This window comes from Stegostoma tigrinum, chromosome 3 (assembly GCF_030684315.1).
Source record: "Stegostoma tigrinum isolate sSteTig4 chromosome 3, sSteTig4.hap1, whole genome shotgun sequence".
NCBI lineage: Eukaryota > Metazoa > Chordata > Chondrichthyes > Orectolobiformes > Stegostomatidae > Stegostoma > Stegostoma tigrinum.
Genome location: NC_081356.1, coordinates 124251429 through 124266217, shown reverse-complemented (window position 1 = coordinate 124266217; position 14789 = coordinate 124251429). Strand labels below are relative to the sequence as shown.

The 14789-nt window shown below is 40.2% G+C and overlaps 1 protein-coding gene across 2 annotated transcripts in view; it reads left to right on the top strand.

Annotated features, from left to right (window-relative positions):
* Nucleotides 1-14623, top strand: part of galnt7 (UDP-N-acetyl-alpha-D-galactosamine: polypeptide N-acetylgalactosaminyltransferase 7) — a 126595-nt gene extending 111972 nt beyond the window's left edge. For both annotated transcript variants that reach the window (XM_048526979.2, XM_048526978.2), the window contains exons 9-12: nt 2510-2728; nt 3997-4095; nt 9004-9132; nt 12845-14623. In XM_048526979.2, the coding sequence (XP_048382936.1) occupies nt 2510-2728; nt 3997-4095; nt 9004-9132; nt 12845-12982 (585 nt within the window). In that variant the 3' untranslated portion in view covers nt 12983-14623. The remainder of the gene's footprint in view (nt 1-2509; nt 2729-3996; nt 4096-9003; nt 9133-12844) is intronic.
* The last annotated feature ends 166 nt before the right edge of the window (nt 14624-14789 follow it).

The following is a 14789-nucleotide window of genomic DNA, read 5'->3' as shown; positions in this document are numbered from 1 at the left end:
TACCTATCCAGTCTATTTCTGTTCTTGTCCCATTGATGTCTGCTGTCTGCCAGTTGATCATTTTTGACCAACATCACTTTCCACTGTTGTTGTCACGATTTGTGATAAACTGAGCACTGTCCTTCAAATAATCCGTCACTGTCACTTGATCTACTTGGCCCACCTCATTCCTAAGTACAAGGTCTAGCTGTCTCTCTTGGAGTGGAAATGCTGTGCTTGGAAAAACAAAATTCTCCGGAACACAGTTAAGTAACATCTGCATCACGTTATGCCTTACACTACCAGTGTCCCAGTCTACATCCAGGTACTTAGAGCCACCCATTATAACCATGATGTTTACATTTGTGTGTAATTTTCTTGTAAATTTGTTCCTCTTCCACCAAGCACTTGATATGGGTGATGAATCTCTGGTGCTTCTTTTTGGAATTATTACGTAAAAGTATTGAGTTGGAATAGCATTCTGCTTCTCGTATTACTGTTGGTTAAATGGGTCACGATTATATTACCAACTCATGAGATAGAACATAGAACAATACAGCACAGAACAGGCCCTTCAGCCCATGATGTTGTGCCGACCATTGGTCCTCATGTATGCACCCTCAAATTTCTGTGACCATATGCATGTCCAACAGTCTCTTAAATGTCCCCAATGACCTTGCATCCACAACTGCTGCTGGCAACGCATTCCATGCTCTCACAACTCTCTGTGTAAATAACCCGCCTCTGACATCCCCTCCATACTTTCCTCCAACCAGCTTAAAACTGTGACCCCTCGTGTTAGCCTTTTCTGCCCTGGGAAATAGTCTCTGGCTATCAACTCTATCTATGCCTCTCATTATCTTGTATACCTCAATTAGGTCCCCTCTCCTCCTCCTTTTCTCCAATGAAAAAAGTCTGAGCTCAGTCAACCTCTCCTCATAAGATAAGCCCTCCAGTCCAGGCAGCATCCTGGTAAACCTCCTCTGAACCCTCTCCAGAGCATCCACATCTTTCCTATAATAGGGCGACCAGAACTGGACGCAGTATTCCAAGTGTGGTCTAACCAAAGTTTTATGTTGAACTCCAACTGCTACCTCTCAGCCCATCTCTGCATCCTGTCAATGTCCCACTGCAGCCCACAACAGCCCTCTATACTGTCAACGACACCTCCGACCTTTGTGTCATCTGCAAACTTGCTTATCCAGGATTTTCTGTTTTTGCTACAATATCCTGGTTAGTTGACATTGTAGGACCATCCTTGGAAAAGAAAGAAGGTCATTAGTACATCCTTAATTTTCTAGATATGACAAGTTGATTCTCAGAGCTATTCCTTTAATGACAATTAGAGCTAGGCCAAAGGTGGAAAAGTTGAGAGACTTTTTTAAAGGTCAATTCTTTTTTTCTAAAATTCCTTAAGATCCAGGAATAGAATTTGCCCAAGTGAAATTCAGTGGTCCATTCAAAAATAGAGAGTTATTAAAGTGGCTTATCTGATAAACACCCCCGAGAAGAGGAAGAATTGTTTACAGAAACATAAACGTGTTGAAACAGCATCATAAGACTAAAGAGGATGAGGAAGAACAAATGTGTCAGGTGGTAAGAGTGATGGAAAATGATTGAGACAATAAGTAGAGGTAGACAACACTTGAAGTGAGCTTTCTTTGGTTTTGTCCAGCTAGAAAAGGACAATGGAAATATCTTGTAAGACTACTGAGGAAGTATAAGATCATCTGTAGAGACACATCTGAATGTATATTAGCAAAACATAACGTCGGGACCGATAAAACAACATCCTTATCAGTTGAGCCCAGAAAAACCAGCTCAACTAGAAACACGGGTTAAGTACATGCTAGAAAACCACTTCATTGAACCTAATTAAAGCACTTGGCGTTCACTGGTGGTGATCGTTCCTAAACTATATGGAATAAGTTGACTCTGTACAGATTACTGAAAGGTAATTGTGATCAAGTTGTATTAAAAAACCCAGAACTATTACAATTAAAAGCCTTGGTCATTACCTAGTGCAGAACTGGCATTTCTATACCACTTTTAAAACTGGAAAGCATTGAAAGATGTTTCACAGGAGCAAGCTATGACTATCGTCTTTAATTAAACATTTTTCCCTATACCATAGAGTGCAACAAATAGGCCTCAAACAGCTAATATTCTCTTCTGATGCTCACTGCAACACCAGGTAGCAATCTTGAAGATACTGTACAAAAACCACCAGGCCACATACAGACAAGTGAAATAAGATGAAGTACTGATTACATGTGGAAATCGGTGTTTTCATTCCACAGCCTGTGGATCAAATAGTAAATACTAGTTTCTCTACATCTTCTCTCACATAACTTGGAGGTCTAGCATTTCATTTTCCAAAGTTACCTCATGGTAGTTTGCATTTTCTGAATATTTTGAACCAAATTATTTTGTCCCATCTTGGTCAGTTTTGGAGGCATTTGAATAATTTTTCACCTTTTGATCTCATGCTAGTCCTAAAATTATTTTATTAACATTACTATTTTTATAGAATTATGTTCGAGTTGTTGAAGTTTGGTGGGATGAATACGCCGACTATTTTTATGCAAGTCGTCCAGAAACAAAAGCCATGGCTCACGGAGATATATCTGAGCTCAAGAAATTTCGTGAAGAACACAACTGCAAGAGTTTTAAATGGTTTATGGAAGAAATAGCTTATGACATTCCAGACCATTACCCATTACCGGCTAAAAATGTAGAATGGGGAGAGGTAATATTTCCATTGCATATTCAATCTAGATTAGATATTGGAGTTTTTTTCACATAGCAGCTATTGATAATAATTCCCCAGAAGCGTCATGAGAAAAGTCACTGCTGTCTACAACCTAATTGAAACATTGCAGATTTAATCAATAATTGGTTGCAACTCTGGCACTGTGTAAATTTTGCCATGATGCAGTATGTTAGCCTTATAAATGAAGAAGTCAGACTTAATCTGTGGGAATCATCTCAGCCAAGCCACTAGCTTTAATACTTTAATTGGCTATGCCCAAACCCCTCGCAAAGTGGAAGCCTGCTGAGATTGGGCCAGCAGTTGAGAATCGAACTTAATTGACAATAATGCGGCCAATGAAAATGCAACTTGCCTGCGTTCACACTTCTTAGACTCCTCTGTGACTGAATTTGAGATTGCAGAAGGCTGCTGGGGCTGTATTCCAGAGTGAATTTGTCATCTTCAGTGTCAAAAGAAGAATGGGGTTTGAGAGCATATTGTGAGGGCGTAGAAGAGAGGAACTGTGCTGTGAACCTTTCACTTTTGCAACCAGATCTCTATTAAGAACCTGATGAAAGTCTTTGTAAACTTGATTTGGAACCTTTGTAAGTGACCCCTGTTTGTGCCAGTTCTAAAGTATGGACCAATAATTAAATAATTTTACCTAAATCCTTAAGCATGGGTTAATATTTTACAACATCTTTTTATGAAAAAAATGGACACAGCAAGCAAATTCATTTCGGATAGAGTCTTCCTTTTGCTGATGGTTGAAGAAGCCAATTGCTAACAGGCATGTTCTGCCACTAAAGAAACTACCAAGTGTCGTTGTGATTTATTTTCGTTGCTGTATTTAAGACAGATATGTTTTTGGTTAGTGATGGGATCAAGGGTTCAGGGGAAAGGGCATGAGAATGGGTTTGAGAAACGTACCAACCATGATCAAATGGCAGAGCAGACTCAATACCCTGATGGCCTAATTCTGCTTTTTTTTAATCTGTAGCCACTGGTCGTCATGGTATTGAACATCAGACCATAGGTAGTGTCACCATGTTCCTCTTACCATCAGCTTGTGGCTCCCAGGTTTGAAAATCATTGACTCTGCTCTTCATATCATGTTTGCTTGCAAGCATACCTGAAGTGTAGCTTTGGACATCTTATTTGTTGTCTGACTGACTATCCTACATACAAGTTAATAATTTAAGAGAGTTCAATAATTGCATATATTTGCGTATTTTTCAAATGAGCCTTTCACCTTTTCATTTCAGATCAGAGGATATGAATCTGATTATTGCATAGACAGCATGGGCCATACCAATGGTGGGTTTGTTGAACTGGGACCTTGCCACAGAATGGGAGGAAATCAGGTAACTATGCCAATTTCAAAATGACAAGTAAAAGAGTATGAATTTCATCTAACAACTGGATTTATACATTAATCAGCAAAATGCTTATAAATTTAGTGAATGACAAGTCAGAGATGGTAATTTTGATATTTGTCTTTGCTTGACATTTCGGCAGCCAAAGTGTTGAATGAATGCATGAGGAAATGCTTGTTAACAAAAATGATGATTTCCTGCATTCTGGTTACTCAAGTGCAGGGGGAGCATGAGTTAGTAATCTATCAATCTCATTAGAACGGTAGGATAGTGTAACGGCCTATTCTAATGCAGGGTCACTGGACTTGAAATTTTAATTCTTTTACTTACTATGTATGCTGCCAAACCTGCTGAATTTCTCCTGCAAATTTTGGTTGAAGGGTGGTATATGTGTAACTGGATTGGTGATCCAGAACCTGTTCATTAATGATCTGGAGACACGAGCTCAAATTTCACAATGGATTCTTGAGATTTCATCAATGAATGTAGAATAACATAGAACATTACAGCACAGTACAGGCCCTTCAGCCCTCAATGTTGCACCAACCTATGAAACCAATCTGAAGCCCATCTAACCTACACAATTCCATTATCATCCAATGACCATTTAAGTGCCCTTAAAGTTGGCGAGTCTGCTACTGTTACAGGCAGGGCATTCCACGCCCTCACTACTCTCTGAGTAAAGAACCTACCTCTGACATCAGTCCCATATCCATCAACCGTCAATTTAAAGCTATGTCCCCTTGTGATGGCCATCACCATCTAAGGAAAACGGTCTTCACTGTCCACCCTATCTAATCCTCTGATCATCTTGTATGTCTATTAAGTCGCCTCTTAACCACCTTCACTCTAACGAAAACCGCCTCAAGTCTGTCAGCCTTTCCTCATAAGACCCTTCCCTCCATTCCAGGGAACATCCTGGTGAATCTCCTCTGCACCCTTTCCAGTGCTTCCACATCCTTCCGAGAATGCAGCGACCAGAACTGTGCGCAATGCTCCAAGTGTGGCCACACGAGAGTTTTGTACAGCTGCAACATGACCTCATGGCTCCGAAACTCAATCCCTCTACGAATAAAACCTAACACACTGTGTACGCCTTCTTAACCACCCTATCAACCTGGGTGGCAACTTTCAGGGATATTTGCACGTGGACACCGAGATCCCTCTGCTTATCCACACTACCAAGAATCTTACCATTAGCCCAGTACGCAATGTTCCTATTACACCTTCTAGAGTGAATCACCTTACACTTTTCTGCATTAAACTCTATTTGCCACCTCTCAGCCCATCTCTGCAGCTTATCTATGACCCTCTGTAACCTACAACATCCTTCCGCACTACCCACAAGTCCACTGACTTTAGTGTCATCCGCAGATTTACTCATCCATCCTTCTATACCCTCATCCAGGTTATTTATAAAAATGACAAACAACAGCGGCCCCAAAACAGATCCTTGCAGTGCACCACTGGTAACTGAACTCCAGGATAAACATTTCCCATCAACCACCACCCTCTGTCTTCTTACAGCTAGCCAATTTCTGATCCAAACCGCTAAATCACCCTCAATCCCTGCATCCATATCTTCTGCAATAGCCTACTATGGGGAAACTTATCAAATGATTTACTGAAATCCATATACACCACATCAACTGCTTTACCCTCATCCACCTGCTTGGTCACCTTCTCAAAGAACTCAATAAGGTTTATGAGGCGTGACCTACCCTTCACAAAACCGTGTTGACTATCCCTAATCAAATTATTCCTTTCTAGATGCTTATAAATCCTATCTCTTATAATCCTCTCCAACACTTGACCCACAACCGAAGTAAGGCTGACTGGGTCTGTAATTACCAGGGTTGTCTCTACTCCCCTTCTTGATCAAGGGGACAACATTTGCTATCCTCCAGTCTTCTGGCACTATTCCTGTAGTAAATGACGATGTAAAGATCAAAGCCAAAGGCTCTGCAATCTACTTCCTATTGTCCCATAGAATCCTAGGATAGACCCCATCTGACCCTGGGGACTTAGCAATTCTGGCAAGTGTGAAAGTAGATAACGCCTCCTCCTTATGAACATCGATCCTGTCTCAATATTCTCCTCGACAATTTGTCTTTTTCCTGTGTGAATACTGACAAAAAATATTCATTTAGTGCCTCTCCTATCTCTTCGAACTCTGTGCACAACTTCCCACTACTGTCATTGACTGGCCCTAATCACTCTAGTCATTCTTTTATTCCTGACATACTTAAAGAAAGCTTTAGGGTTTTCCTTGCTCCTATCTGCCAAAGACTTCAAATGTCTCCTCCTGGCTTTTCTTCGCTCTCTCTTTAGATCCTTCCTGGATAACTTGTAACTCTCAAGCACCCTAACTGAGCCTTCATGCCTCATCTTTACATAAGCCTCCTTCTTCCTCTTGACAAGAGATTCAACCTCTTTAGTAAACCACGGTTCCCTCGCTTGACCACTTCCACCCTGCCTGACAGGTACATACTTATCAAGGACACGCAGTAGCTATTCCATGAACAAGTTCCACATTTCAATTGTGCCCAGCCCTGCAGTTTCCTTCCCCATCTTGTGCATCCTAAATCTTTCCTAATTGCCTCATAATTGCCTTTTCCTCCAGCTATAACTCTTTACCCTGCGGTATACACCTATCCCTTTCCGTCACTAAAGTAAATGTAACCGAATTGTCACTATCACCTAAGTGCTCACCTACTTCCAAATCTAACACCTGGCCTGGTTCATTACCCAGTACCAGACCCAATGTGGCCTTGCCTCTTGTTGGGCTATCTACATACTGTGTCAGGAAATGCTCCACATGTTGGACAAAAACTGATACATCTAAAGTACTTGAACTATTGCATTCCCAGTCAATATTTGGAAAGTTAATATCCCCCATAACAACTACCTTGTTACTTTCGCTCCTATCCAGAATCATCTTTGCAATCCTTTCCTCAAAAGCAGTATGAGTAATATACCCACTAACTACTAGATTGTTATAAAAAATTCATCTGGTTCTCTATTATCCTTTTCAGCTGAGAAATTATGCTCCCTCTACCAAGTCTTGCTTTGAAATGAAATTTCAGAAGCACATTACTGACTCTTAACTGTCCTCTGAAATAGCTGAGCAAACCACTCAGTTAAGGGCAATAAATTAATTGGCAATAAATACAATGCCCACACAATAAAAAGACCCTATACAGACAACAAATAAAACGAACGTCATCTACAAAATACCTTGCAAGAACTGTGACAAACACTACATTGGACAAACTGGCAGGAAGCTAGCCACCAGGATACATGAACATCAACTAGCCACAAAACGACATGACCCACTATCACTCGTATCCTTACATACAGATAAGGAAGGACACCACTTTGATTGGGACAACACATCCATCCTAGGACAAGCCAAACAGAGACATGCACGAGAATTCCTAGAAGCATGGCATTCCAACCGGAATTCCATCAACAAACACACTGACTTGGAGCCAATCTACCATCCCCTGAGAAAAAGAACAGGAAATGACATCACCAACCCAAGGAAACCTAACCAGATAAATAGAAAGCAGGACATGACACTAGCGCTTCGTCGGAGGCTCACTGATGATGTTACCTAGAATGGTGACGAAACATCTGAAAACTAACCTTCCAGCTCAGCGAGCAAACTCACATCCAGAACAATGCCCACACTCTGAGTATCTAATAAGCTATTTCTATCACAGCTTTCTCTTCTTTTTGAAAGAAATGGAAATCACCAAACCCCCGAATCCTGAAACGTTCTCCCATTAACTGAAAATTTGAAGTGACATTTTTCTCCTTAAGTGTACTGACAGAAGTACCGTGTAAATATCAAGGAAACTACAAACAAAATTGGCATTTAAAATCACCTGTGCTATATTAATTCTAGCTTTATCCCAAATTGTGTACCATTTGGCAAATGATGCAATTCCCTCACTTTCAACCTGTTACCCCATGTACAGAGATACTGGACCCAGTTCAAGTCACCAGCCTTTTGTGGATGCACACTGTCCTCTTCCAATCATTTCAGTTCACATTCCCCCTTCTCGCCCACCCCACTCCATTTGCTGATACTCTTTTAAACCTACTAAACTAGTCAATGTTCCATTCACCCCTCCAACCTTACTAACAACTGTTCTGCTAAAAATATAGTGCTGTCAGTTTATCTCATTGCCAAATGATTGCTTCTTGCCTTTCTCATTTCCCAGTTATGCCTTCTTTTCACATCTGTACCATTTGTTACCACCATTACCATCCATTCACTTCTGGCCATACCATCCTAAGATAATACCCCTTCCTTTGTTGAACCTCCTATCTGAATACTATTTTGAAGTGAATCTCTGTGTTGTATGCTTTAAAAGGAAGTAATGTTTTGTGAGAATTCCGGTCTATGGCACTAAAGGAAAGGAATTTCGGGTCCATAATCTAAGATGGCACCCCTGTCTTAACGGTCCACCACCAAATCACTATCAACCTGCAATGCACCATTACCTGTTTATATCCGCAGTTGGGAGCTTCAGAAAGTACCTGGGTAACACACAGTCTGGAGTGTGCTAGAATGTATAGGCTCCAACTGGGCAGAGATGTCAAGAAAGTAGAAACCTGTATAATGTGGATTGTGGTTCTCTTGTTTATACCCTTCTTTGAATCCTATTCATTATGTCCTCTCAGAATTTTTTTGTATAGATTTGCATTCTCAGTGTTTCTGCTTATCTGACCATTTCTGAATCTCTTTTTGTAAATGGTATTAAAGGTTTTATAGATGGTTTGAAACTAAGGAACTTTCTTGTAGGTATAAAATTGTTTTGATCCTGGTATTAGTTGTTAGAAATGAACAAAAATTTGGAGTTTCACGAAGCGAACACTGTTTTCCAGCTGTTTCGAATCAATGAAGCCAACCAATTGATGCAGTATGACCAGTGCTTGACCCGAGGACCTGATGGCTCAAAGGTTATGATTACACACTGTAACATGGATGTGTATAAAGACTGGCAGTACTTTAAGGTAAAGATTTTTTTTGCCCTCTGCCAAACTGGCAAGACATTTCTTTCTACAATTGAGAAGATTGAGGTCACCTAATTAATGCCTTTAAAATTATGAAAGGATTTGACACTGTAGATGTAGGGAATATTTTTTCATTGTGTGAATACCAGAACTAAAAAAATCATAAATTTTAACAATCCAAAAGAGGATTCAGAGATGTCTCTTTACCTGGAGAATGAGCAGGATATAGAAATTATGATGAAACTTTCATTGTGCGACTGCAGCGTAGGTGTTTTCATTACATTTTGAAACGAAATGTTGTAACCCACTCACTGAATTTAATAAACGTACATAGCTGCCACAAGGAATAATTGTGGGGTGAATAGCATAGATGCATTCAAGGGGAAACTATAGAAACACATTAGGAAGAAAAGAATCGAAGGTCATGCTGATAGTGTTGGATGAAGAATGGATAGAAAGTGGTTCATGCGGAGCGTAAATGCTTACTCATACCACTTGGACTAAACAGCATTTCTTTTCGTGTGCTGTACGTTCAATGTAATTTGTACAGTGCAAGCTTAATAGAACAAAGAACAAAGAAAATTACAGCACAGGAACAGGCCTTTTGGCCCTCCAAGCCTGCGCCAGTCGAGATCCTCTGTCTAACCTATCAGCTATTTTCTAAGGGTCTGTGTCCATTTGCTTCCCGCCCATCCGTGTACCTGTCCAGATACATCTTAAAAGACGCTAACATGTCTGCGTCTACCACCTCCACTGGCAACACGTTCCAGGCACCCACTACCCTCTGCATAAAGAACTTTCCTCCTCTCACTTTGAACTCATGACCACTAGTAATTGAGTCCCCCACGGTGAGGAGTGGAACATGATTAATTCAACCTCGAATAAGCTTTATTTTTAAAAAAAGAGCTGGAGAAATTAATGGAACCAAAAGGTGATCAATCTCCAGTGCATCCCAGCGTACTAAAGGAGGTGACTGTGGACATAGTGAATCCACTGGCTATCATCTTCCAAAATTCTGTAGGCTGCCTTTAGTGGTCAAGCAGGGAGTTTGAGCTTGAAGGTTATACTGGAACTGTATAAAATATTGATTATTCCTGTTAATATACATTCTGAAGAAGAAGAATCACCAGACCCGAAACGTTGACTCTGATTTCTCTCTGCAGATGCTGCCAGACCTATGGAGATTTTACAGCAGTTTCTGTTTTTGTTTCTGATTTCCAGCATCTGCTGTACTTTTTGTTTAAATATTGATTGGGGACAACTACAGTATTTTGTGCAGTTCTGGAATCCACATTGTATGAGGGATGTGATCGCACTGGAGGGGCTGCAGAAGTGATTTACCAGGATGTTGCCTGGGCTGGACAGTTTTAATAAGAGATATTGGACAGACTGGGGTTGTTTTCCTTCAAGCAGAGGAAATTCAGAGGGGACATGATTGAGATGTACGAAGTTATGAGAGATATAGTTAGGAAAACTTGTCCCCTTGGAGGGATCAGTGACCAGAAGCATACAATTAAGGTAAGGGGCAGAAGATTTAGAGGAGATGTGAGGATAACCATTTTTTAACCCAAAGGGTGTTGGGAATCTGGAGCTCATTGCCTGTCAGGGTAGTTCAGGCAGAAACCTTCATAACATTTAAGAAATGTTTAGATGTGCACGTGTGATGCCACGGGACACAAGGCTGTGAGGCTAACGTTAGACTGTAAGATGTAAGATCAGAATTAGGCCATTAAGTCCATCGAGCCTGCTCTGCCGCTCGATCTTGGCTAATGCCTTTTGCACCTCCATTCTCCTGCCTTCTCCCTGTAACCCTTGATCCCCTTAACCAATAGAGGACCTATCTATCCCTGTCTTAAATACATTCAGTGACTCAGCCTCCATAGCCTTCTGTGGCAATAAGTTCTACATATTTACTACCCTCTCATTCCACCTAGTTTCTCCCACTAGTGGAAAAATATTCTCAGTAACCACTCTGTCCTGGTCTCAGAATTGTGTACATTTCCATGAGGTCATTCTCCTCTCCCCGCCCCCACCCACCCACCCACCCACCCAGTTGTTTTAAACTCCATTGAGTTCAGGCCAAAGTCCTCAACTACTCGTCATACAACTCTTCAACCCTGACATCATTCTTGTAAACCTCTTGTGGATCCCCTTCAATGTCAGAACATTCTTCCTCAGATACAGGATCCAAACTGCTTGCAATATTCCAAATGTGATCACACAGCCTCAGCAATCTCTGCTGTTGTGTTCTAACACTCTTGAAATGAATGCTAACATTGAATTTGCCTGACTGCTAACTGATCTGCGTGTTAACGTTAAGAGAATCTTGAACAAGCTCTCCTAAGACCCTTTGTGCTTCAGATTTCAGCAGCCTTTCCTCATTTTAGAAACTTCTGTTCTTCCTACCAGGTTACATAGCTTCACACTTTCCAACATTGTATTCCATTTACCATTTCTTTGCCAACTCTCCCAGCCTGTCCGTGTCCTTCTGCAACCTCCCTGCTTCCTCAACGCTACTTGTCCCTCCATGTACCTGCGAACCTAGTGACAATGCCCTCCCTTTCTTTGTTCAGATCGTTACAGTATAAAATAAAGTTGTGGCCCCGACACTGACTCCAGCAAAACTCTGCCAGTCACCATCTGCCATCCTGAAAAAGATCCCTTTATCCCCACTCTGTGCTTTCTGCCAGCCAGCCAATCCTCCATCTATGCCAGTACCTATCCCCCTATACCATGGGCTTTCATTTTATTTAGCAGGCTCCTGTGTTGCGCCTTGTAACTGGTCTTCTGGAAATCCAAGTAGATCATGTCCACTGGTTTTCCTTTGTCTAATTTGCTCATTACCTCCTCAAAGAATTTTAACAAATTTGTCAGACATGACCTCCCATGACAAGTTGTGCTGATTCTACCCTATTTTACCATGCACTTCCAAGTACTATGCAATCTCAGCCTTAATAATTGAGTCTATAATCATTCCAATGACTGAGGCCAGGCTAACCAATCCATAACTTCCTGTCTTCTGCCTCCCTCCCTTCTTAAACAGGGGTGTTACATTAGCCATTTCACAGTCCTCTGGGACTCTCCCTGGCTCCACTGATTCACCAAAGATCACCACCACTCCCTCCACAATGTACTCAGCTATCTCTTTCAGAACTCTGGATTGTGGTCCATCTGGTCCAGGTGATTTATTCACCTTCAGACCTTCTCTTTAGCATGACTTGCTGAATGTGGTTGAAAATGCTTTATTCTTGACTTTTACACCTGATTTACTGGGCTAGGGATAATCATGAAGTCTCCCTTGTATCATTTTTTCCCCATCCTCTCATCTCCCACCAGCATTTTTTTGCATTTTTCTCTTTTTTTTGTATAACCCCAATATTAGTTAGGCCTTTATGATTGTTCATTACAGCTGCGTTACCTTCATTTACATTTGTGCCTGTTAAAATAGAAACGCCAAACTGACTTGCTTAAATGTAAAGCAGAACTGTCTGACTGTTGCAGGAGTGAAGATGGCAACTATTCTGTGTCCACAACATCCCATGGATAACTCTGGAGTGAACAGACAACCAACCTCTTAACTTTTTTTAGGTGGAATTGTTTGAAAGCAGCTAGTTGGTTGATGTTTTTATTTATTCCATTTCCGGGCTGAAAGCCTAGTTTAATCACCTTGACTGTGTGATTGATAGTAGCTTGTCTATCTTTTTTATTTCAGACTTTGCACAGATTCACACACATTCCCACAGGCAAGTGTTTGGACCGCTCTGAAGTTGATCACAAGATTTTCATTTCTGACTGTGACTCTGCAAAGATGACACAAAAGTGGGAGATGAACAACCTTCTCGCAGTGTAGAACTATACTGGAAGCTGCTCATAATTTGTCAAATATATGTACAAGATGGAGAATTATCTGTATATTGCTGCAAAAAATATGTACAGCTCGGTTTGTAAATATTTTTGACACCCTTTTTCAATGAAGGTTCCAGATAAACTGTGACAATGTAATATGATAGTCAATATCATGTAATTACAAAATAATACTTTTTTTTGTTTCCTTAAATTAGTAGATGTTTATAACTTATTCTGCTGTCATCTTGAGACATGCTTCATCTTCATTGTAAGGTGCAGCCCTGTTTTCTTTGAGTTTACACTCAGGGCGATGAACAAAGGTGGCTTTTCCTCTTAAGTTTGTTTCAATGGATACATTGTGATCAAGATCATCTATTTTGCCCCAATAAGGCAAGTCCAAGAAATTGAGATCCAAATATTCCAGAATGTTTGGTTGAAATGTGATGCTCAAAGCCATAGACTCCTTTTTAATTCTGTTTATTACACCCCTATAAGAATTTAGACATTTAGAAGAGAATTTTAGCAAGGTTCCAGTAGCATGCTCATTTTCATAAGTGGGAGGGAATTTTGTAAATTTTGGCACAATCCTGGGGAATTCTGAACAATGTTAGATGCTAAAAGACAAAATAGTGCTAATATGGAAATCATTAATCAGTATGGAGTGCCAGAAACTTTTTTTAAGCTAATGCAGAAATATTGCAGACCAGCAGAGATCTTGGTGATCATGTGAATTTCTTTTGAGACACTCATCCTTTGCTTAGATTGTAAACTGTTATCAAAACACTTCAAGCTTTCTCGGTCAAGTAGATCCAAGTGTTTATGTGTGCTTCTAATTTTCAACATTGTCTGAAATCAATCTTAAAACTGCTTAAATTTCTGCTGTGATCTCGCCCAACCCAGATTTCCAGTTTTTCTTTGCTGTTTTTGGAAAGTCGAGCCAAAATGCCTAGCACTGCTTTTTAACCCCCATATTTATTGAATGAATTCATTTTTTTTTAAGGAGAGTTTTTGTTTTAATTCCTAAACTAGAGACAGCATTTTTAAGCATTTTGGGATTGCTGCTGAAGTTTCCTTCACGCTGATTCTGCAAAATGATTTTTGCATGTACAAATAATGACACCTTTGGGGAAATTAGCTAATCTTGATAAACTCTGTGCAGTATTGAAATATATTTTTTTATAATATACTTGAATGTGGGTGGAAATAAAGGTATTTAACTTAGTTCTTTAGTATAACACTGCAGCAACTCATCACAAGAAAGAAAACTTTTTTTCTAAGAACTACCACTGAAAGAAAAATGGAGTTGCCTGAAATTCTTCAAAGATGCTGTACTTCACTCCACCGGTGCTATTGGATAATAAGTACAGAATTAATCTGCCAAAACAACATCCTTTTGTATTTAATCCATATTTTGCATTGTTATGCAGGATGATTTTTCACCTTTGGGTATACAAATTGTTGACCTATTGTAAATAGCTCACAAATATTAATTTCTGTACAAACTGTATAATTGGGAAGAGCTGTTTAATTAACAAAAATTTGGGATTAAAATGTTACGGTGGTCAGAAAATCAAACCATAGTTCTTTCTGCTGTAAACTTGTTCTGGACTTATCACGAAGCCAAATAAAACAGACTGCAACACAATAGTCTGAATAATCTTTGTAGTTACAATTGGTCAGCAGTGGTCAACATCTCATACTTGAATTGTTTCTGAAATTAGGCACTCGGATAAAAATGAAAGGTAGTCCTAATAAGCCCAGTAAGGAATTCAGAAGAAACTTTCGCAGCACCTAGTTGGAATGTGAAACTC